Source organism: Schistocerca gregaria, chromosome 1 (genome assembly GCF_023897955.1).
Source record: "Schistocerca gregaria isolate iqSchGreg1 chromosome 1, iqSchGreg1.2, whole genome shotgun sequence".
In the NCBI taxonomy this organism is placed as follows: Eukaryota; Metazoa; Arthropoda; class Insecta; order Orthoptera; family Acrididae; genus Schistocerca; species Schistocerca gregaria.
Window position 1 is genome coordinate 262858163 of NC_064920.1, and position 25584 is coordinate 262883746.

The following is a 25584-nucleotide window of genomic DNA, read 5'->3' on the forward strand; positions in this document are numbered from 1 at the left end:
GTGTTGTTAAGGCCATCTTGATGTAAGGTGTACCGTTGGTAAACAACACAATGGCGTGCAAGTCGGGATCTTGTGCAACACATTGCAGAAAGTGGCAGCAAAACCCTAGCCTGTGTTTGTAGTTTGCCACAGGATTTAAGTCTTGGACAGGGTGGAAACTAAATAGATGCTGGCTGTCATCCCTCAAAACCTCTCAAGCTAACTGATGAGTGACCCATGTCGTGTCCAACCGCTTGAGTACTTTTCATAGGTGCTTTCTCGGAGCGTTCGAGAACACTCTTCAAATGCAGCATTCTGTCTTGTTTGAAGTCTTCCAGCATCACCTTGGTACCCTGCTAATGAACCAGTTTCACCATGTCGCTGGTGAATCGCTGTAAACATTTGCAGGTGTGGGTGCCGCCTTGCTGGATACTGTTCTCCATACAACAGTCGAGCCTAATGCGCATTACCATTGGCTAGTCTATAAACAAAAACCGTATCGCGTTGGTCTTCAAATGAATATTGTGCCACCGTGCTTATGATATTATTAAATTGCAGGTGATGTGTGTGTGTTCCGAAGCGAAGCTTATGTGTGAATGTCTCTGACATTAGGTGGAGACAAACAGCAAGACCTATTCCACATGTGCGCATATCACATTGGGGCAGTGACGGGGCGAGGGACATTTGTATATGTGAACCATCAACCATAGTGCTGTCCGTCAACTGACGAATGGCAACAGGGCCATCCCACAGTGAATTGGAGTGCATTGTGCCAAGTTTCCATAGTTTAAAAATGGTGCATTGTCTACCTACACAACATTAGTAATTTGGTTCCTACTGGAATCAGCTATCCAGCGTTAAAATTTCGTGACACAATTTTTCCCCACCCTGTATATGTAATTGTTGTTGTTGTTTCGATTGTAGATGAAGTGAGGGAAAAGACTGCTTATGACTCCATACAAGCCCATATTTCTCTCACCTTGTTTTTGCGGACCTTACATGTAATGTATGTTGGCAGCAGTAGAATTTTTTTAGTCAGTTGCAAGTGCCTGTTCTCTAAATTTTCTCAACAGTGTTTCATGAAAAGTATGTCTTCTTTTCTCCAAACTCTCAAAGGAGTTTGAAATGCTTCAGTGTCTCCCTTTAATCTGCCCTGGTTGGGATGCCAAACACTACAGAAGTACTCAAGAATGGGTCACAGTAGTGCTCTATATGTCCTGTCCAGAATAGAGAAGCTTCACTTTCCTAAAATTGCTGCAGTAAACTGAAGTCGATCATCTGCCTTACCTGCTGCCGACCTTACATACTCGTTCTATTTCATATTGCACCACAACGCTAACTCAGTTTTTTTTCTAAACTTATCACAAGCTGCCATTAATTACACCAAAGAGAAATTGTAAGTCATTTTGTATACTACTACAGCTGCTCAATGAGGAAAGCATGCCATGCATGACAGCATCTCAGCAAACAGTTGCAGATTATTGCTCACCCTGTCTGTCAGGGGTTAGTGTGTGTAGGAAAGACCAGTCAAGCGACACTTACCTGGGGTACTCCTGTCAATACCTTTGTCTTTGATGAAAACTTGCCATCCAGGACAACATTCTGGGTTCTGTTACTTTTGACATATGCAGGAACCTAGTCTGTATGGTCAGACCTTCAACAATCTGTAGTGGAGCACTGTCTTAAATGTTTTCCGCAAATGTAGTACTATGGAATCTGCCTGTTGCCCTTCATCTGTGGGTTGCAGTGTACTGTGTGAGTAGAGGGGCAGATGAGTTTCGCATGAATAATTTGTAGACAGTCCTTTTTTTTGCCTCACGAAGGAAATTTATTGTATTTGAATTTAGGATATGCTCAAGCGTTTTGCTGTGAAACAATGTTTAGGATATTGGTCTGTAATTTTGTGAATACTTCGTATATACAAGTCATTTGCGCCTTTTGCCAGTAGCTTGGCACTTTGTGCTGGATTAGTTACTCACAGTAGGTGCAAGCTGTGTCAGGGGGTAAGTGTCAAAGAGTACTCCCAGTAAAACCTAATTGGCACCCATTCAGACTTGGCCCATTATTGTCTAAAACTCCTGCACTTGCATCTGAATGCCAGGGCTGTCTGTTTCTATGACTCCTGTACAGGAGTCTGTGTGCTTCTTCTACAGAAATATTTTTACAAACAACATTTAAAACATCAGCTTTCCTGTTGCTGTCTCCTATTGCTACACTAGACTGATCGATGCTTGACTGTATAGAAGCCTTCAACCCACTTAGTTGATTTGATGTAGGATCAGAATTTTATCACGTTTTAGGCTGGAACACCACCTTGTTGCCAAGCACCATACAATTCAACTTGTGAGAATTTTTATTTATTTTTGTCCATGGTGGGCACATTTTTCACCTTACCATTCTCTTCACGTCTCACACTTTCAATCTATTTTTTGTTTTGGAACTACCATTTCAGCATAGATTCTAAGTGACCTGGACTCCACTCCTTCTTTTAGCCAGTGAAGAAGGAACCATTTTGTCTGTAAGCTTGGTTTAACTGTTTTTATTTACTATGTTTCAATCAGCTGTGCTAAGAGTTGTTGCGCTTGGAGGTAAATACTGGCCATCCTATCTGTCTTTTGTAAATGAAGCAAAATTCTGAGGGAGATTTCCTTTTTGACTTGCTTGTTTGGTAATCCATTCAATTTTTGGCATGCAGCTGCACAAGTACTACCACTTAATTCATATTTTATTTGTGAATTATCAAGCCATCCTCAGAGTGAGTTGCAAGACTGATGACAAGGTTCCATGGGTGGCCTTATATGCTACACTGTGGTGGTACTGTGCATGCGGGTCACATATGCTGGTCGGTAGCAAAGGGATACTTACACAAGCACCAACTGTGATGAAAGTGTTCAGACTCAATTTACTTATTGGTGTATATTTGGCGGTGGTAACACCTTGACATCCCTGCAATTTAATTACACCAACAACCAGAACCCACATCTTACCCAAATTAAAACCATTACCTCAATTTATTAAATTATCGGTTAATCTAATTTCTATGACTTCTGTGAAAATGGAATCCCGCTCTTTCCTTGAAGGTAAGGCGTATTCTCTACAACAGTGTTATGGTGATCTTCAGGTCTACTATGGAGATTGCAGCCATACTTGGTTATGTGAAGGATGATTTATTGGTTGGTAAGGCAGGCATGCATCAGATTGCTTGTGGGAATTCTGATAAGTAATACACAGGTTAGACAACACATACCATTCATGAGAGGTATGTGGAACCAAGGCCTGTGAGAAAGATAGATAGGCTGCGGCGTGTGTCACCAAGGTAGGACTGCCCTCATTTGCTCGCTCGGCTCATTTGGCTCATTTGCTCGCTCGGCTCATTTGGCTCATTTGCTCGCTCGGCTCATTTGGCTCATTTGCTCGCTCGGCTCATTTGGCTCATTTGCTCGCTCGGCTCATTTGGCTCATTTGCTCGCTCGGCTCATTTGGCTCATTTGCTCGCTCGGCTCATTTGGCTCATTTGCTCGCTCGGCTCATTTGGCTCATTTGCTCGCTCGGCTCATTTGGCTCATTTGCTCGCTCGGCTCATTTGGCTCATTTGCTCGCTCGGCTCATTTGGCTCATTTGCTCGCTCGGCTCATTTGGCTCATTTGCTCGCTCGGCTCATTTGGCTCATTTGCTCGCTCGGCTCATTTGGCTCATTTGCTCGCTCGGCTCATTTGGCTCATTTGCTCGCTCGGCTCATTTGGCTCATTTGCTCGCTCGGCTCATTTGGCTCATTTGCTCGCTCGGCTCATTTGGCTCATTTGCTCGCTCGGCTCATTTGGCTCATTTGCTCGCTCGGCTCATTTGGCTCATTTGCTCGCTCGGCTCATTTGGCTCATTTGCTCGCTCGGCTCATTTGCTCGCTCGGCTCATTTGCTCGCTCGGCTCATTTGCTCGCTCGGCTCATTTGCTCGCTCGGCTCATTTGCTCGCTCGGCTCATTTGCTCGCTCGGCTCATTTGCTCGCTCGGCTCATTTGCTCGCTCGGCTCATTTGCTCGCTCGGCTCATTTGCTCGCTCGGCTCATTTGCTCGCTCGGCTCATTTGCTCGCTCGGCTCATTTGCTCGCTCGGCTCATTTGCTCGCTCGGCTCATTTGCTCGCTCGGCTCATTTGCTCGCTCGGCTCATTTGCTCGCTCGGCTCATTTGCTCGCTCGGCTCATTTGCTCGCTCGGCTCATTTGCTCGCTCGGCTCATTTGCTCGCTCGGCTCATTTGCTCGCTCGGCTCATTTGCTCGCTCGGCTCATTTGCTCGCTCGGCTCATTTGCTCGCTCGGCTCATTTGCTCGCTCGGCTCATTTGCTCGCTCGGCTCATTTGCTCGCTCGGCTCATTTGCTCGCTCGGCTCATTTGCTCGCTCGGCTCATTTGCTCGCTCGGCTCATTTGCTCGCTCGGCTCATTTGCTCGCTCGGCTCATTTGCTCGCTCGGCTCATTTGCTCGCTCGGCTCATTTGCTCGCTCGGCTCATTTGCTCGCTCGGCTCATTTGCTCGCTCGGCTCATTTGCTCGCTCGGCTCATTTGCTCGCTCGGCTCATTTGCTCGCTCGGCTCATTTGCTCGCTCGGCTCATTTGCTCGCTCGGCTCATTTGCTCGCTCGGCTCATTTGCTCGCTCGGCTCATTTGCTCGCTCGGCTCATTTGCTCGCTCGGCTCATTTGCTCGCTCGGCTCATTTGCTCGCTCGGCTCATTTGCTCGCTCGGCTCATTTGCTCGCTCGGCTCATTTGCTCGCTCGGCTCATTTGCTCGCTCGGCTCATTTGCTCGCTCGGCTCATTTGCTCGCTCGGCTCATTTGCTCGCTCGGCTCATTTGCTCGCTCGGCTCATTTGCTCGCTCGGCTCATTTGCTCGCTCGGCTCATTTGCTCGCTCGGCTCATTTGCTCGCTCGGCTCATTTGCTCGCTCGGCTCATTTGCTCGCTCGGCTCATTTGCTCGCTCGGCTCATTTGCTCGCTCGGCTCATTTGCTCGCTCGGCTCATTTGCTCGCTCGGCTCATTTGCTCGCTCGGCTCATTTGCTCGCTCGGCTCATTTGCTCGCTCGGCTCATTTGCTCGCTCGGCTCATTTGCTCGCTCGGCTCATTTGCTCGCTCGGCTCATTTGCTCGCTCGGCTCATTTGCTCGCTCGGCTCATTTGCTCGCTCGGCTCATTTGCTCGCTCGGCTCATTTGCTCGCTCGGCTCATTTGCTCGCTCGGCTCATTTGCTCGCTCGGCTCATTTGCTCGCTCGGCTCATTTGCTCGCTCGGCTCATTTGCTCGCTCGGCTCATTTGCTCGCTCGGCTCATTTGCTCGCTCGGCTCATTTGCTCGCTCGGCTCATTTGCTCGCTCGGCTCATTTGCTCGCTCGGCTCATTTGCTCGCTCGGCTCATTTGCTCGCTCGGCTCATTTGCTCGCTCGGCTCATTTGCTCGCTCGGCTCATTTGCTCGCTCGGCTCATTTGCTCGCTCGGCTCATTTGCTCGCTCGGCTCATTTGCTCGCTCGGCTCATTTGCTCGCTCGGCTCATTTGCTCGCTCGGCTCATTTGCTCGCTCGGCTCATTTGCTCGCTCGGCTCATTTGCTCGCTCGGCTCATTTGCTCGCTCGGCTCATTTGCTCGCTCGGCTCATTTGCTCGCTCGGCTCATTTGCTCGCTCGGCTCATTTGCTCGCTCGGCTCATTTGCTCGCTCGGCTCATTTGCTCGCTCGGCTCATTTGCTCGCTCGGCTCATTTGCTCGCTCGGCTCATTTGCTCGCTCGGCTCATTTGCTCGCTCGGCTCATTTGCTCGCTCGGCTCATTTGCTCGCTCGGCTCATTTGCTCGCTCGGCTCATTTGCTCGCTCGGCTCATTTGCTCGCTCGGCTCATTTGCTCGCTCGGCTCATTTGCTCGCTCGGCTCATTTGCTCGCTCGGCTCATTTGCTCGCTCGGCTCATTTGCTCGCTCGGCTCATTTGCTCGCTCGGCTCATTTGCTCGCTCGGCTCATTTGCTCGCTCGGCTCATTTGCTCGCTCGGCTCATTTGCTCGCTCGGCTCATTTGCCTACACCTGTATTTAGGTGTGTACATCCAAACGAGAATTGCATCTTCTACTGGAATATGCTATTATGGAGTCTTACTATTATTAGTCCTACAAATATCGGAAGTTCATATGCCTACTTACAATTTGTTTCAGCTGTACTGCCATACAATAAAATGAAAATCGTATCAAAATGTTAACCAGTTGCATAAGGCACCACTTCTTGTATGAAATGAGGACTTTTAATCATTAGAGACTAAAGGCTGTAAACAAGCAGTTCAACCATTTATGTTGGGTGCTGATCTTAAATTAAATTTTGTTGTATTACTGTTGTCAGTAAGACGTCATAACAGTAGATTCCACTAAAAGATTCAATCCTCGTTACTACTTACACACCCAGCTGCGAGTTAGCATGTTTAGAAATGCATTCTGTCTCCTGGGGTGGCGTGTTCAGGCCTACCTTCGTAATGTATGTGCCGCGCGGCCTGTTCATAAACAGTGATATGATTTTAATTTGGATAAGACGTGGAATCTGGCTCCTGGTGTAACTAAATTGCAGAATAGTCATCAGTGTTGCAGCCATCGAGAATGCATTGACTTGTGTAGGTGTACCTCTTTGCCACCGAGCAGCATCTGCGACTCACAGATGTGGTACTGCTGTGGAAGAGCATTTAAGGTCATTGTGGCAGCTTGTCATTTGTCTTGTGACTCACTATGAGGATGGCCGGAAGATATGTGGCTGAATTATCAGTTGAAATAGTAGTAACTGCACGGCTACATGCCTTAAATGTAATGGATTATTCATTACGTCACAAGAAGTTAGAAATGCTTGTTTGTTATATAAAGACAATATGAAAACTATCCTTGTTCCAATCCTCGTCCACACCTGTCAACTAGCCCACTATTAACCCACATCTTCAGTATCAGTTCCATTGTAAAACTCTGCTACCAAGTTCATCTTCATCTTAATTTCAGCTTGTTCACCAGATTTGTTCAGACTTTTCCATAGTCTTGGATTACAGATTTTAATTTTTCAAAGTATTGTTTCATTACTTGATTGTGCAGTATGCTGATTCAAATTTTGTTCACTCCTAAGAATACAAAAACCAGCTCCTTTTGAATAACACTGTTTGTTTCTTCTGCTCTTCTGTCCCTTGTACTAATGTGAGAAATTTCAAATTGACATTTTCTCTTGTTAGTTAACAAGATTTTGCTTCCATAAAATCCCACAGGAGCAACATTGTTTTCGTGCCAGGTTACTAGCTACCATATTTCGAATATGTCCCATGCAGTAAAGTTAGGAAAAGCAATTCCACATTCTCCATCCCCTGCCCCATTCTTTAAAATTATGTTCGTAAAGGAATTTAACCTGTAATTATCAATTTTCCTGATAAATGTGTGAAAGGCAGCAGTGTACCCCACCCAATATGGGGTACACTGGAATAAATTAAAAGATGTTAGGCATGCCTCATCATTCCTCGGTTTTTATTCTGTAGCTTTTAAAGAATAAAGTTAAAATTTCAAAGTATGTGTTTGCATTGTCCTGTAAGAGTAGATTTCTACCATTGACATGTATAGCCTTCTTAGTTAATATTTATAGTCTCCTGGTTTATTTTCCAAGTCTTCCACGTATTAAAAATGTGTTTTATGTACTGTGAGAATTTTTTATTGTTTAGCTTTCTCATTTCGTGTATCTTTCCAGATCCCATTGATATGAAGTTGTCAGATAGTGACTCTGAAACAATTTCAAATGATTATTTGCTTGATTTGAAGCCACATTTAACACAGAAACTAACTGGGCCAGCTTTAGAGGCAGATAATCTTACCAGGTGAGTTGTTTTCATAAATATAGGAAGCCTTTTCAGAAAGATTTGGTATGTGAAAGTATAATCAAATACCTATACTCCATATGGCAAGAGAATGGCTCTGGCAGTTGTCGTGGCCATGGTGCACATGCTTCGCATATCCACGACGGCTAATCAGACCGTGAGCTTCTGTTTATGTTACCGTGGCAACGCTGTAGTGTTGGGCGACTGGTGCTTTCAGTTGCACCACCTGCTATGTTCAGGTTTGTGTGTATACATGTGATTTCCACTACTATTGAGAGTTACTTGCTGTGGAAAAGTGTGTATAAGTGGAAAATGGCTGTCTTATAGTCCAGAGAAGAGGGCTTTTGGGAAAGGAGCTAAGCTGAAATCCTAAGCAAATGAATTTATATACGGATTTCTTGTTCACTTTGAACGGGAAAGGGATAATGGTGGGCCTTCTATATCAGTGAATAAAGTGGGTAATTTCCAAGAATGATTGCCTATATAAGTTGCGGTGTCGAAACGATAGATATCGAACGTGTGATCATAAATTGATCATGCGACTCTGGTGGCAGGCGTTATGAGTTAGTTTAGGGTGGTTGCTACAGCAGCGACAAAAGAAGAGCATTACAAAAATACTTGTAATTGAAAATGAGACGACTTACCTTACTCGTCGTCGGTGTTGTTATGTGAGGGTCCATTACAGTGGTCTGGATGGGTAGTCTGGAAGAACCATGTATTTTTCCTGCTACTCGTTCATTTCCCACACTGTTCGCAGTGAAATTGTAAACGGTATTTCAGCATCGAAACTGTTCTTACGGAGTTTTACACACTTCGCACCACCACAGTCTACACAGTCCCTTCTTTCCTCATTCGGTAGTAATCCATATTTGTGACAAAAAGTCAAACAAATTTCTACACTGGATAAACATATAATAAGATTTTTCCATGTGAGAGAATCCGTCAAAGAAACCTCAAGAACAGCGGACATCTCACTCACTAACGACATAAATTGTCTGGGATTCCCTAGAAACTCACAAGTGATTAGCAGAGGTATGTAATTTTGAGCAAGTAAGGGAACGATGGAAAACAGATAAAAATGACGATCACAAATAATTGATCACAACGCCTGCCACCGGAGTCGCATGATCGATTTGTAATGTTTGGACACCGCAACTTCGATAGGCAATCATTCTTGGAAATTACTGTAAAGTGTTTGACAGTGGCAGAAGCATTGAACATCTCTACAGTGACAGTGAAGGGTATCACAAATGATTGATGCTGCCAATTCACATGCGGGCCCTGTTATTGTGACGCCTGGAAAATCAAGGAAGAGATTGTGTCGTGTGACAAACAGATAACTTTGACAAAAGTGTTATCAGGCAACATAGATATGTGTACTACAGCAGGAAGGAGTATCTGACACTTGAAGAGTTCATGGCATCACTGTCGGACAGTGGTTTGTTCACAAGCAGAATGACAAGTCTCTCCATTGTTTTGAAAAAAATTGGCTTCCACTGGAAAAAGTTCTCTGGATGAAAGTTATTAATGAAACGGCGGAGACATTGTAGCATGGAGATGTCATTTTAGCAGTGAATCTGGAAAATGTAATATGGATTGACAAAACATGGGTCAATGTGCGTCGTGCATGTTCTGTCGCATGGAAAGATGACGTGCGCCACGGAACTTTGAGTGTGCTAACTGGTACGGGAGGGTGACTAATTATAGTTCATGCTGGCTCTATAAGGTTTTGTGCCAAGTGCTGCTATGATGTTTCAGTCAAAAAAACTGACTACCATGAGGAGATGAATGCAGATACATTCAAAGACTGGTTCATTACTTGTTTGCTACCAAATGTCACTTTTGGTAGTGTTTTTCTAATGGACAATGCGCCGTACTATTCTGACAATTAAGGCACCAGCGGCTGCTGCAAGGAGAGATGAAATAATCAGCTGGTTGAAAGGTAATAAAATGGGCTCTGAGCAGAATATGCGGTAAGCGGAACTTCTGGAATTAGTGAAACGATATAAGCCACAGAAGATGCATTATGTTGTTTGATACATTAGCTGAGAACCAAGGCCACAGGGTTATGTCTTCCACTGTACCACTGCCATTACAACATAGTTGAACTCGTCTGGGCTCAAATAAAAGCAGATGTTGCACAATGAAACAGAACCTTTATGTTGTGAGACTCAAGAGGCTGTTAAATGAGGCTGTCACACGAATAATGCCAGACAATTGGAAGAATGTTGTGAACCACATGCGGAAAGAGATTACAAGGTCAAACACAGAAGAAAATGTAAGAGAAGAATCCGTTTATAATACTGCAATTTCTTTATCAGACGATGACAGTAGCAGTGAATATACTGACCACTATGTGGTCATGATGAGAGATGACTAATCGGCTGACGATCTTGGGGTTTCATTTCTCCCACATGAAAAATAGAGGTAACATCCTTATTCAATATTTTACACACAAAATTTGTGCAATTTGCTTTACCTTATTAATGTTGAAAATCTGATAGTGTGTAATTTTTATTTTGGCTGGAACCATAGTCATGCTAATTTTTTTTAATGACGGTACCGCTGTCTGATGCTAATAAGTTTTATTTTATTGTTATATGATCCAGAGTTCAGCCATAGGCTAATTTCAAGTACAGTAACTTTTTTATATGTCAAAAGATATCAGACTGATATGAAATACAACGAATTCTGAACTGTATAACAATAAAATAAAAATTGTTGCAGTCAAATGGCTGCAACATCTTTAAAGAAAATTGGAAGCAGTTGGTAAAACAAGCTAGGGAGAAACTGAAACTGTGGTATGCAATTTCATGTGTGGACAATTTTAAAATTAGCACAATTTGTTGAGAGGAGGAAAGTAACCTTTGCATTATGTCATTGCCAAATAAATTAGCTGGATGAAACGTGAACCATACGAACAAAGAACAGCTGCAGTGTTGTAGAGAAGGTAACTGAAAGAAGTACACAATTAGACAAACAATTACATTGAAGTCATCATGATTTATGATGATTCAATGGAAAATAAAAAAAGTTCCATGGCTCTGAATAGGGTGGGTGATCGTGAAGGAGAGCTATATGTGCTTTCAGGTTGGCCGTAAGGTTGGTAATTAGTTCTTATGGTATATGTGATGTCTGACAAGTGATGGATATGATACGGCCCAAAGTAGTGCGTCTGCAACTTTTTGAATAGTCCCACATTCTGCAAAGGAGTAAAAATTCATACCTAGTCTCTCGGACTGTTTCTCACTGGCCATTGTTTGGTATTACTGTACTCTTCCGCCTGGGCATTCAGGGTCCATATGAGTCAAATACCTTGCTTCTTTGGTCCTTGTGTTTGTGTTTCATGTAGTCCTCCTGAGTGTCATCATCTTGAATTAAGAACAATGTATACATTGTCATTTCAGTCTTGCAGCTGTGGAGCAGCAATAACTGTGTGGAGCCTGTTGAGTCTTGCTTCGGTTTGTTGTATGCGAATGTATCCTAATGTCTCTGTTAAACATCAGTGTACACTGAGTGCTTATCGGCCAATGTCTTTAATTGCGAACATTTTGGGTTAGGCTTTACCATGGTTGTTATTGACATTAAAGGTAACAACAAGTTTACTGTTAAGTCACCGTTCTATTTATCTCCACAACACATTTCAAAGGTTTAAACCTCCATCATCTGGTGGATTTAGTTAGTATGACATTTGTGTGTGTGTGTGTTGTGTTAGTTTTTTGGAGGATCTTTTGGCACTGTCTAGTGGAGAAACAAGACCCTGTTCCAGAACATGGTTTTGGGTTTCTTCTTACAAAAAATTAAACTTATAGCTAATGGTAAGTAGAAAATAAGTAAAATAGAGTACCTCCAGTGGTCATAGGTTCCTTTCGCTGTCATAACACATCACATTTGTACTGTCATACTTGTAAACAAATATGGTGTCTGGAAACTGCTGGGTGCAAGGTTCATATAGCAGAAGAAGACATTATTGCAAAGTACAAAGAATATACACTGTAACAACATTATTACAGAATAATTTTTTAAAGGATTTGGATGTGTTCGTTTTGAGGTGTTGAATACATGTGCTAGAATAAATACTTCAGGCGGCATATAAATCAGGTTTTGACAAGTTAAAACAGCTTGAACTTCATATTTGTTTATACAATCAGGACAAATGTTAAAATGACTTAAAAGCTTCATACTTGTTTATAACAATCAGGTGAAATGTTACAGACTTTAAGTACAGTAATCATATTGGCTACAGCGGTAAAATTATACATAATAACAGTTTTGATTGGGATTAATAGCTAGATCTGAAAGGCTGGAGGCAGGAGCAGAGAAAGAGAAAGTGAGAGGGAGAGAGAAGGTGGAAAGAGTGATTGTAGGAGAGCAAACTTCATATAGCAACAGAATCTGACTTACATGGCACCTGAAGAATGTATTCCAACACATGTATTTGACACCTCAAAACAAACACCTCCAAATCCTTTAAAAAAATGATTCTATAATAATGTTGTTACGATGTATATTGTTTGTGCTTTGTGATAATGTCTTCTATTTTGCTATACAAACCTTGCACCTAGCAGTTTCCAGACACCATATTTGTTTACAAATATGTCGGTATGCAGGTGATGTGTTATGACAGTGAAAGGAACCTGTGACCACTGAAGGTACTCTGTTCTACTTATTTTATACTTACTGTTAGCTATAAGTTTAATTTTTTAAGAAGGAACCCAAAACCATGTTCTAAAATAGTGTCTTGTTTCTCCAAAAAATTACACACACACACACACACACACACACACACACACACACACACACACACACACACACACAATGTCATACTAACTAATGTAAATCCACCTCATAATTGAGATTTAAAACTTTGAAACATGCCGTGGAGATCAACAAAACAGTGACTGGTAACAATTAACTTGTAGTTTATTTAATGGGATTTTAGCTACCTGACATCAGTGGAAGCCCGAGAAGATTTTATTGATTCATCACCATGAGACTGTACATTCATACTGGCCAGTGATACCTACATCTGTTTCCGTCTAAATTCTTCATAAATGCCGTGTAATCAGATGTTGGATCGTCATGGAAACGCTTCATGATAGCTGGTCATTATGGTTCATGGTCTCATAGTTCCTCTTACACAATGTTCTGTTTACTAGTTGCTGTTCTCCTTTGGTTGGTTCTTCTGCCAAGATTTTAAGGTTTTCAGCACTGCACAATCTTCTCTCTGTTCAGCAGCAATGTCTTTTAATGTAGCGATGAGATTACATCCATGCTGCTGTGTTCAGCCAAAGGTTTCCTGTAAAGGTTTTTAGCATCATTCTGCTTGCACCCACTGTGATTTTGTACTCCTGAAGCCTGAGTGCCCATCTCATCACTCCACCTAGTGGGTCCCTTAGGCCTGCCAGCATATAAAATTGTGGCCCATCACAACAGTGAATGGTTTGTCAAATAATACTTGTACTTGTTGATGGCCCACACAACTGCAAGGCACTCTTTCTTGGTTGTAGAGTACATCATCTCAGGCTTAGAGAAGACTCCGAATTCACAAGCTATCGTCTTTTTGAGCATCCTCATGAATTTGTGCCATTCTGCACCTGTCCCATGACCATCGGCATTGGTGTGAATTTTGGAGAAGCCGTTAGTGCCTTTTTAAAGACAACAATCAATCTTTCTTGAATCTCAATCCAGGAAAATCTGGTGTCTTCCTGCAGTTGTTCTTGCAAGGGATCTGCCATGGTAGAGAAATTTTTTTAAATTGCTGATAGCACAAACATATTCCAAGAACTGCTCTAGTCATGAATGTGCTGAGGAGTTGGGAAAATCTGTGACTGCTTGCATTTGCTTTTGATTGAAACAGAGTTTGTTGCCATTAACTAGATGCCCTCAGATACTATTTCTTGTTTGATGTATAGGTAGTTTTTGAGGTTCAGGTGGTGGTATGTCACTTGAACATTTTTAAACACAGTTCTCAGCCATCTCATGTGCCCTTTAGACAGCAAACACACATTGCCAATGTAATGTGTCTAAGCAGGTTGTCCGTCAAATGCTCGAAGATGGCTGGAGCGTTACATAGTCCAAATGACATGATTTTGAACTCGGAGAGGGCATCAAGAGCTATGAAGACAGTTGCCTCTGTCAACCTTGTCAAATTCAAATTGGTGATAGCCTGTTTGCATAACCACAATCAAGAATTACTTTAATCCTTTCATGCTGTCTATGGTGTCAGAAATGCTTGACAATAGATAAACAATCTTGCTTAATGAATTTATTGAGTGCCTTGACATGAAAACACCATATGTCACCCTTCTTCACAAAGATCAGGAGAGGACAAATGATTTGCTGAAGGTTCAGTAGCATCATCTTGCAGCATCTTCTCCCCTTCCTCTCAAATTATGCTTCGTTCAGCCAGTGACACCCTATACAAATGCTGACTCCTTGGTGGATGGTAATGTTGATACGATGTTTACCATGGGCCACTTGGTTTTTCTTCTCTCCACTCTGGATTTGAAAGTATGCAAAGATTAGAAAAGAACTGTTAACACTCATCAATGTAGTTTCTTGGTTAGGCCAGATGTGTCGGCAGTGTGATAGTAACTTCCTCCACTGCGTTGTGTATAGTGATAGTGAGCAAGATCACTTGTTGATGACACTGAGCTGCCAATCCTTTATTGGTTCTGCTTTTCCTATGCGTGTACCTTTAGGGGTGAGTTATGGCTCCTTCTGACAATTACTGCTGCAGTGTTGACCAACTGCAGTGTTTGTGATGGTCACTGGAATATAAATTTGTTTAGTGAATCTGAGTAGCTTTTTGTAACTGTCAAAAGCTTTACGGTTCAACCTGATTGATGACTCTGGCTCAGTTCTTGACGAAGGTTGGATACAGCATCTTCAGTGGCAAACAACCATTCGAGCAACCTTTGTTATGTGCGTGTTGGAATAGCTTCGTCACTTCAGAGCCCTGATCTTCTACTGCCTGACTCCTTGTGATGCCTGCAAGAAGTCCCATCTGAGAATAACGTTATGATTACATTCAAATTTGAATGACTGTGTTGTATTGTTGATAGTTAATCTTGTAATACAGGTTGCTGTCAGTTGGAGATTTCCCATTTGCAACTTTCAGCACAGTTTCTTTCATATAAATGAACATAGTCTTCTATAGTTAACAAAAATAAGCATTCAGTATTACAGTAATTGATGACATTAGTTAGATTTCCTGACCTCTTGGTAACTGCTGTCCAAGAAAGCAGTTTTGTTTAGTTAAGTGGCAAGATGAGTGGATGGTATCTCTGTATGTGATATGGAGTGGATGTGGTGTGTTTGGGGAGTGATATAAACTAGAGTATGCCAATGTGCTTCGTCCCACACTTGGACTAGAATCATTTGCAGTTCACTAGTGTGAATAGATTTTGTGATGGTTGATGTTTTGTGATATATTATTCATCAGAAATTTGTCATCTTTCTTTGCAGTAGCATACAGTGTGTCCAGTGCGCCCACAGTGGAAACATACTGGTACTTTCTTATGTCCTTCAAATATCTTCTTTTTTTTTTTACTTGCAAATCAGTGGTGGTTGTGTGCTGGGTTGTTGTTTGATGGTTGTGGCATTAGTGAATCCATTCTACCTGGTGCATTCAACTTGTGGTGGAGATTGGTGTTGAAGATTGAAACATCTGTTATCTGGTATGTTTTAACCTATGAGGTGGAGATTAATTTCTGCTTTCTTTTACTTACTCTGTACGACTGTTCTGGCTGCCATAAAGTGCTGTATGTCTTCCACAAATGCTGTAGGGAGCACGTTTGTGAGTGATACCACTTTCGTCTAGCTCTTTTGTTGAATTTCCATGATGTGGTGTCGCCACTTGATGATTTCCTCTCTTGTGACATATTTTACTGGAAGTTCAACTCTTTTCAACCAATGTAAGATTTTTGTCATATTGGCATCCACAATGTGACAGTGCCGAAACATTCCCTACATAAGACTGTCATTTCCCTGTGACGTTGGGCCCTTTTTCTCTCATTCTTCCACTAATTACACTTCCTACTGATTATATTTTCTTCATTTCATCCTGGATTTTGTCTGGACTATTGAATTTAGATTCACTGTTCTCAAACCACTGTTAAGCTTTGCCACACAGTAAAAGTAACACATTTTCCAAACACATCATGTCGTCCCACATCTTTTCTTCGGCAGTTTGCGCGAACACTTTCAGCCATTTTGTTGTCTCTGGAAAATGCTGATGAATGCCTTATAAGCAGCTGACTTAGAATTGTGGTGATGTCAATGTTTTGAAATAATCAGCATCTCCCCCAAACAACATTGTGTCATAACTACAACCGAGTCAAAATCTGAAAACTGGGTCATCAGTGAAGTACAACACACTGATCTGAAAGCAAGTTTATTATGGACACCCGCGTACAGCCAGACCAGAACGACATCCTGCACTCAGTGCTGCTATTTATACAACAATAGAGGTTTTAAATTGTAAGGCATTTCCAGGGGCAGATGTGGACTCTGACCACAGTCTATTAGTTATGACCTGTAGATTAAAACTGAAGAAACTGCAAAAATGTGGGAAATTAAGGATATGGGACCTGGATAAACGGAAAGAACCAGAGGTTGTACAGAGTTTCATGGAGAGCATAAGGGAACAATTGACATGAATAGGGGCCAGAAATACAGTAGAAGAAGAATGGGTAGCTTTGAGGGATGAAGTAGTGAAGGCAGCAGAGGATCAAGTAGGTAAAAAGATGAGGGCAAGTAGAAATCCTTGGGTAACAGAAGAAATATTGAATTTAACTAATTAATGGAAAATCTCATATAAAGATGTGAAACAATTACTAACAAAGAGATAGAGGGGCTGGCCAGTACTTACCTCAGCTCAGTACAGCCGATAGAAACACAAAAAACAACCGAAAATTTAAGTTCCTAGCTTTCGGAATAAATGTTCCTTCATCAGGGAGGAGAGAGGGGAAAGAAAGGGAAGAAGGGAAAGTGGATTTAGTTACTCACAACCCAGGTTATGAAGCAACAGGGAAAGGAAAACAGGGAAGGTAGCAAGGATGGAGGCATGGTTGTCAGAGGGAAGCCAAAGATATTCCATGCCTCCATCCTTGCTACCTTCCCTGTTTTCCTTTCCCTGTTGCTTCATAACCTGGGTTGTGAGTAACTAAATCCACTTTCCCTTCTTCCCTTTCTTTCCCCTCTCTCCTCCCTGATGAAGGAACATTTATTCCGAAAGCTAGGAACTTAAATTTTCGGTTGTTTTTAGTGTTTCTATCGGCTGTACTGAGTTGAGGTAAGTACTGGCCAGCCCCTCTATCTCTTTGTTAGAAATATTGAATTTAATTGATGAAAGGAGAAAATATAAAAATGCAGTAAATGAAGCAGGCAAAAAGGAATACAAACGTCTCAAAAATGAGATCGACAAGAAGTGCAAAATGGCTAAGCAGGGATGGCTAGATGACAAATGTAAGGATGTAGAGGCTTATCTCACTAGAGGTAAGGTGGATACTGCCTGCAGGAAAATTAGAGACCTTTTGAGAAAGGAGAACCACTTCCATGAATATCAGGAGCTCTGATGGAAACCCAGTTCTAAGCAAAGAAGGGAAAGCAGAAAGGTGGAAGGAGCATATAGATGGTCTATACAAGGGCGACGTCTTGAGGACAATATTATGGAAGAGGATGCAGATGAAGATGAAATGGGAGATATGATACTGCGTGAAGAGTTTGACAGAGCACTGAAAGACCTGAGTCGAAACAAGGCTGCCGGAGAAGACAACATTCCATTAGAACTACTGACGGCCTTGGGAGAGCCAGTCCTGACAAAACACTACCACCTGGTGAGCAAGATGTATGAGACAGGCGAAATATCCTCAGACTTCAAGAATAATATAATGACTCCAATCCCAAAGAAAGCAGGTGTTAACAGATGTGAAAATTACCGAACAATCAGTTTAATAAGCCACAGCTGCAAAATACTAACACGAATTCTTTACAGACGAATGGAAGAACTAGTAGAAGCCGACCTCCGGGAAGATCAGTTTGGATTCCGTAGAAATGTTGGAACACGTGAGGCAATACTGACCCTAAGACTTATCTTAGAAGATAGATTAAGGAAAGGCAAACCTGCATTTCTAGCATTTGTAGACTTGGCGAAAGCTTTTGACAATGTTGATTGGAATACTCTCTTTCAAATTCTGAAGGTGCAGGGGTAAAATACAAGGAGCGAAAGGCTATTTACAATTTGAGCAGAAACCAGATGGCAGTTATAAGAGTTGAGGGTTATGAAAGGGAAGCAGTGGTTGGGAAGGGAGTGAGACAGGCTTGTTGCCTATCCTCGATGTTATTCAATCTGTATTCTAAATAAGCAGTAAAGGAAACAAAAGAAAAATTTGAAGTAGGAATTAGAATTAATGGAGACAGCAAAGCACCTGGAAGAGCAGTTCAATGGAAAGGACAGTGTCTTGGAAGGAGGATATAAGATGAACATCAACAAAAGCAAAACGTGGGTAATGGAATGTAGTCTAATTAGGTCGGGTGATGCTGAGGGAATAAGATTAGGAAATGAGACACTTAAAGTAGTAAAGGAGTTTTGCTATTTGGGGAGCAAAATAACTGATGATGGTCGAAGTAGAGGGGATATAAAATGTAGGCTGTCAATGACAAGGAAAGCGTTTCTGAAGAAGAGAAATTTGTTAACATTGAGTATGGATTAAGTGTTAGGAAATCGTTTCTGACAGTATTTGGATGGAGTGTAGCTGTGTATGGAAGTGAAACGTGGATGATAAATAGTGTAGACCAGAAGAGAATAGAAGCTTTCGAAATGTGGTGTTACAGTAGAATGCTGAAGATTAGGTGGGTAGATCACATAACTAATGAGGAGGTATTGAATAGGATTGGGGAGAAAAGAAGTTTGTGGCATAACTTGACTAGAAGAAGGGATCTGTTCGTAGGATATGATCTGAGGCATCCAGGGATCACCAATTTAGTATTGGAGGGCAGTGTGGAGGGCAAAAATCGTAGAGGGAGACAAAGAGATGATTGCACTAAGCAGATTCAGAAGGATGTAGGTTGCAGTAGGTACTGGGAGATGAAGAAGCTTGCACAGGATAGAGTAGTATGGAGAGCTGCATAAAACGAGTCTCAGGACTGAAGACCACAACAACATACGTGAAAGCTTAGCTTTTCTTATAGCTACACTATGTATATTAAATTAAACCACTAACATTTCCTGTTTGTGTGTTTATGCTACCTAACGGTGATGTTGCTGTTGACTAGTTATATCGTGTGTACTATGCTCTGAATATTTGCTGAAATTGGCTGTTGAGATCTTGTGGCATGAATTATGATTGGCTTACAAAAGTGCTTTGCAGCCTCAGTTTCAATGGTTCGGAAACTAACGTGCTGCGTTTTGGTGGAATTCATACTTATACTTTTGTAATACAAAAATATGTAGCATACATGTTGCTGCACATGAAAGAACTTTCCAAAGTGCATTTGTCAGCTTTATGTATGGTACGGTTACTTTCCTGTATGTTTGGCAGGAACTGACACTCTCCTCATCCCTTGTTTACCGTATTTCATGTTTGATGTCATCGACCATCTATATGTATGGAATAGACAGGTAGTATTAATGGATGGAGTTTTGCTGTTACTGTCGTATGTGCCTCTGAATTGCAGCAGCATTCTTCATGCATCCTATACAAGACTTACATATTAATTTCAAAATGTGAGCCTGTGCAGTTCCTCCAAAGCTGACAACAGCTGAGAGTATTGCCTTGAGATGCCCACTCAAGTTTCAGTGGAAGTCCGAAGTTTTTGCAGTGACATTTGAAATTTTATTGAACTTCATTTTAGATACTTTGTTGCTTGTCAGGCATAGCACCAAGAAACAAGCATACTTCTTAGTGATTACTTCCCTGTTCATTCTTAGGTAGGCATCTGTTTTATGTGGATTTCCATTAAACGGGACTCTAAAAGTCTCGAGTGGTTACTGTTATTCTGTTCTTGAAGTACCACCTATGTGTTACAAATAATGGTAGAGTGTACTTCTTAGTCTCCCATTGTTTCACTAAAGCAAAATGGCACTGTGTTTCACAAAATGCGAATAAATATTTTTGTAACCTTTACATTGCCTGCTTTTCACGTGGATTGACAATGACAAGTTTTCTCATTGAGCCAACAAAGACGATTTATTGGTAAATTACTTTTATTGATTAATGCTCTTCCATTGCTGTGTGTCTGTACACTGACTGGCAAAATATGTTTGTTCCCTAAATTATGCTCTTCCTTTTACAAATCTTCTATATTGAGAGTAAGAAAGTTAGCATAGAGCATTATTACGAAATATGCTAGTGTAACTGCAGTGGAACACTGGAGTGATTTTTGAGAAAAACTTCTGCAAAATAATTTGAAAACTGTGTAAAATCTTAGGAAGGAAGATACATTGATCTAATGTAAGTAGTTCTTCTGTAAAATGAAATTGGACTGTTGGTTGCAGGGTTAGTTGCATGTTCCATGGATCGTTTGCGCAATAAATCATTATGCTGTGAACTTAGTCTACTTTTTACACATTCTTCTGCAGAATAGTAGGAATTAAGGAGAAATGTTTTCAGCCTTTTCAAATTTTACTTTACTGTCCGTCAGACATTTTGTATCACTTGGTAAGTTATTAAAAATCTTAGTTGCAGTGTTGTGCACTCTCTTTGCCCGAAAGACAACCTTAATGTGGAATAACGAATGTCTTTTTCTTTCTGGCATTGTAATTATGTTTCTTTTGACCTGCAATGGATAATTCATAACATGATCATGGATGAGCATGACATATTATTTTTAGAGTACGTTTTTGAGTGATGAAGACATTCTGTCTTAAAGCTGAATTACCCTTTAACTTTATTTCGTAAGACACCATTGAATGAAAATATGCACAATATGTCAGCTTACTGAATTTGCATAATATGTAAACTTACTGAATTCTCTGACCATAAGATTTTCAATAAAATTAAGTTTTGAGCCTATTTATTATTTCCTTGCCATGTTTTTTATTTATCATTGGTGTAGTATCCCTAGGTGTGCAGAATTGAACATGTTGTATCTTCTAAAATTGAGGAAGTTGTTTTGTATACAATCTTCAAGTAACAGAAGTGTTAAAACTTTTTGAGTTACTACTTGTAAATTTGATTTTGTGGGCACAGTGATAGAAAAGATGAGATAAATGTCACAAAAGTGGTAGCTATTCACATATTTACTTACTCAAAAAGAAATTTTTGTCTTGTATGTTCTGATAATGAAATTCAAATTTTTTTATCTTCTGACAGTTTTAAATCGAGGGTACAGAAACTGAAATTATCTCCAAGCAGAATACAGAAAGTAGTACAAGGGAGGGTGACAGCAGCAGCTGTACATCCGTCTGAAAGTAATCTTCTGGTAGCTGTTGGAGACAAATATGGAAATATTGGTAAGATGTTCTCTTAGGCACATATTGTTAACCATGTTAATGTTGAAGAACTTTGTGGTATATGAATCGTAATATAGAGCTTGAGCATTGGAGATGATGTAAATGCAGATTACCATCACAAGTCAACATTATTATTTTTTAAAACTGACTTGTGTTTTTCTTAATGCATACATTGAGAAATTACATCTCATCTTGTGCTATTGGGAAAAAACCTCTACTTTGGATTAGCAAATGCACTTGGTATTATCGTAACCTCTCAAAACTGATAGTTTTTCGTTTTCCAGCGGAAGTTCCAAGTAAACTAGGCATTGTGTAGTACTACAGGTTGAGTGTGGACATGCTACATATAAAAGAACAGTGAATAAAACATTTCAGTTAGATACTTGTATTAATTTGTCACTTCCCGTAAAACTATCTTGAAGTAGGAAGATAGAACTCAGTTACCTCTGTGTAAGCTACAGAGCTGATAATGCAAAATATGCGAAGTGAAAAAGTCCCAGAACATAGTTGCACATTGTTGTTCATTGGCAGACTAAAGTGCTACGGATGATTCATCTAGTTTTGTTTGAGCTTAGATAGCTTGTTTACATTTGCAGTTGGGAGAAAATACGTGCCAGAAACTCAAAGCGTGTAGTGAGCTTGATTTCTGTGGATAATGATATTTCATAATCCATTGAGGACAAAGAAACTTAAATTGCTCAGTCACAGGATGGTGAGTATAGTGGGAATGCACCACGACACTGTTAGCCCACTGGAGTATTTGGGAATTTAATGTTTTTTCCTCATACTTTGCTGTTTGATGATGATATGATGGGGTGGCTCATCTGTGAATGGCAGTAGTGTCCTGGTGGTGGCGCTCCGATCTAGGCTTCTGAACATATTTTGATATGACGTTCGATTTGGATCCAGACTCTTGGTGCCTAGGTAGTCTAACCTCTGCTTTTGTAACTAACCCTCCTCGGGGAAGAAATGGCAAGGTTGCATTTTTGGTTGATGTTTTCTTGTAGTGCTTTAGCTTTTTGTGCCTTGAACGTCTAGATCATGTGTTCACCTCTACTTTTGGTGATTAATGGAGGAGAGCTGAGGAGAGTTAAAGAAGATGAGTTGAAACTTAAGCTCACAATTTGAGTTTATGCATAGATGATGTTCCAGATATCCTGGGTAGTTTCCATGATGAGAACTACTGTCTTCGTTCTGACTAACAAAGATGTAGATTCAACAATGGCTGACCAATCTATTGGTCCTAGTGCTCATTGCTGGTGAGTAGAGGCATTTATTTTCTCTGTCAAGTTACTTTGACCAGGGAACACCAATGTGTCTTGTGGACAAAGGGCTGTTACCTTAGATTGGAATTTGAAAGAATGATGATATGGGTTCATTTATTTGGGAATACAAGTGTGACATGATGTACTCAGCTGGAAATAGCACATTGTACTTATTGTGCCATGAGCTGATCAGGAATCAGTCCCAAAAATTAACTGAAGGAGATTGTGATTTGTAAGATGTTAGAAGTGGACCCAGTAAGGCTAGTTTCTTTTTTTCACTGCCTGGAAGTAGTACTTAAGAGTAAGACAAGGTGAAGAATGTACAGATGGATATTCCGATTCATCACCTTCGTGGCGTGTGAAATGATTGAGACATGGCACTTGAAGTTGGATGTGCTTCAATGGATTATAGGGCTGCCTACATTGAGGGAACTTGATTATTATAGCTTTGGCTTTATAGTGCTCAGTGAAGTGAAATGCTGCAGTTGTGTTTGTGGTGTTAGTGATGAAATTTCGATAGATATTATTTGTACTGTAACTTTAGTGCTATTGGTTGGAGCTGGACATTCAGATAAGATCTCTTTGACTGTAACCACAGCCAATGTGATAACATTCCTGAAGTACTCTCCTTCAGCTTGCAAGAAAAGCACTTTTGAAGGTTGGAATTCATACTACCTGCTTTAGTATTTAGAAGATCTGTTGCAAGTTGTGTAGATGATTGGCGTGATTATTCTTGGTAACCAAGTTCTCATTGTAGTAGTTAATACATGGGCAACATTACTTGGTTTTTAGAAACACCTGAAAATTTACCTTTGAGATAATTATGCCAAAAGGCAACCTGCAATATCGATGAAAACCAAAGTATTCATGTAATTAACTTCTATGATTCACTATTTAGGGTTGCTAAATATATATTTCCCCCCTCCAGTCTTTAAGAAGCAGACCCTTTATGCAGTAAGCAGAAAGCTCTTGTGTGTATGAAAACAGGCATGTACAAGTGAGACCTAACTTCATCCCAGAGTATAAAACGTTCAAATAACTTGGAATTTTCATTAACATACTTCTATTTAGTGATTTAGAGTTAATTTTACATTATCATGAATGTAATTGTATTTCCTTCTCAAATTAATTTTAATAACGCAGACTACTGCATCTGCTCACCTACGTAAATATTCTATAATATGAATGAGTGGCAAATAGTATCACTTACGATTTACACTTGATCATTTTATCATCCATATGTATCTATTAATATTTTAGGATTCTGGGACGTTAAATCCAAGAAAGATAGTATCTCATTCCAGCCACATTCTCGTAGCGTAAGCCACATGACTTTTTCTGTGTTCGGTTCAGAAAAGCTGATAAGTACCAGTCTGGATGGAACTGTCAGATGTGGAGATCTGAACAAGGAAGTTTTTACTCAGGTGAGTGCCAATGCATAAATTTGGAGGTGGATAATAGATGACAGAAAATTACAGTATTTTTGTTATGTTGTTGTATTTGTTTAGGATGTGTGAGAATACTCTATAAAAATGGGTTAATTTGATGTGAAAGGACCACTGTCCAGTCAAATCTACCTGTGGATTAGAAGATAGATTTCAGTACAGTACATTGTCATTTCTCTGTAAAAAAAGCAATTAACACACTCTTCAGGGCTGAAATCCTTTGGCTTGGAGTGTAAGATGTACAAACAAATATATTTAAGTCAAAGATATAAGCTAGCCATTCAGTGCTCTCAAGTTGCCAGTACTCATCCACCAGGAGACATAGAAGACATTCAGAGTTCCATTTTCTGTTGTTTGTTAGATTTCAGTCATCACTGGTGTGTTCATGGAGAATACTGCCAGAGAGATGTTGAAATACTGAAAAGTTCCTCTAAAGGTGTCCATGGGTGCCTTTGGTACTGATGGAAAAAAATTGCAAGTTAGTAATAGAAAGTTTGTTCAGTTTCCATTGTTTTTTTTTTTTTTTTCCCAAAAGCTCATATCTTTCGGAAAAATAAAAGTAAGTCAAACAATGGAAAATCCGGGACGGAAAGTAACAATATTATGAGAAGAAAGTTGCTACTCACAGTATAGCGTAGATGCTGAGTCCGAGACAGGCACAACAAAAATACTCTCACAATTAAAGCTTTCGGCAATTAAGACCTTTGTCAACAATATGCGTGCACATGCTCACAAACACAAGCAAATGCAACTAACACATGACTGTCGTCTCAGGCAACTGAAACCACACAGCGAGCAGCTGCAGCATCAGTGCATGATGGGAGTGGCGACTGGGTGGGGAGGAGGAGGCTGTGGCAGGGACAGGGAGGGATAGCATGGTGGGGATGGTGGACAGTGAAGTGCTGCAGGTTAGACGGAGGGCGGGGAGAGCTGTGGAGGGGGGGGGGGGGGGGAGTAATGGAAAAAAAGAGAAATAGACTGGGTCTGGTGGTGGAATGGGAACAGGGAAGGGGCTGGATGGGTGAGGACTGTGACTAACCAAGGTTGAGGCCAGGAGGGTTACGGAATGTAGGATGCATTGCAGGGAAAGTTCCCACCTGCACAATTCAGAAAAACTGGTGTTAGTGGGAAGGATCCATATGGCACAGGCTGTGAAGCAGTCATTGAAATGGATATCATGTTTGGCAGCTTGTTCAATTGGTTGGTCCACTTGTTTCTTGGCCGCAGTTTTTTTGGTGGCCATTCATACGGCCAGACAGCTTGTTGGTTGCCATGCCTATATAGAATATAGCACAGTGGTTGGAGCTTAGCTTGTAGACCACATGACTGGTTTCACTGGTAGCCCTGCCTTTGATGGGATAGGTGATGTCAGTGACCAGACTGGAGTAGGTGGTGGTGGTGGTGGTGGTGGTGGTGGTGGTGGTGGTGGTGGTGGTGGTGGTGGAAGGATGTATGGGACAGGTCTTGCATCTAGGTCTATTATAGGGGTATGAGCCATGAGGTAAGTGATTGTTAGTAGCGGTTGTGTAAGGATGGCCAAGTATATTGTTTAGGTTCAGTGGACATCAGAATA

The 25584-nt window shown here is 41.2% G+C and overlaps 1 protein-coding gene across 1 annotated transcript in view; it reads left to right on the forward strand.

Annotated features, from left to right (window-relative positions):
• LOC126339928 (WD repeat-containing protein 76-like) overlaps nucleotides 1–25584 on the forward strand; it is a 147777-nt gene that overhangs the window by 67991 nt on the left and 54202 nt on the right. The window contains exons 5-7 of the mRNA XM_050001673.1: nucleotides 7716–7842; nucleotides 21162–21301; nucleotides 23827–23990. Coding sequence (XP_049857630.1) covers nucleotides 7716–7842; nucleotides 21162–21301; nucleotides 23827–23990 — 431 coding nt within the window. The remainder of the gene's footprint in view (nucleotides 1–7715; nucleotides 7843–21161; nucleotides 21302–23826; nucleotides 23991–25584) is intronic.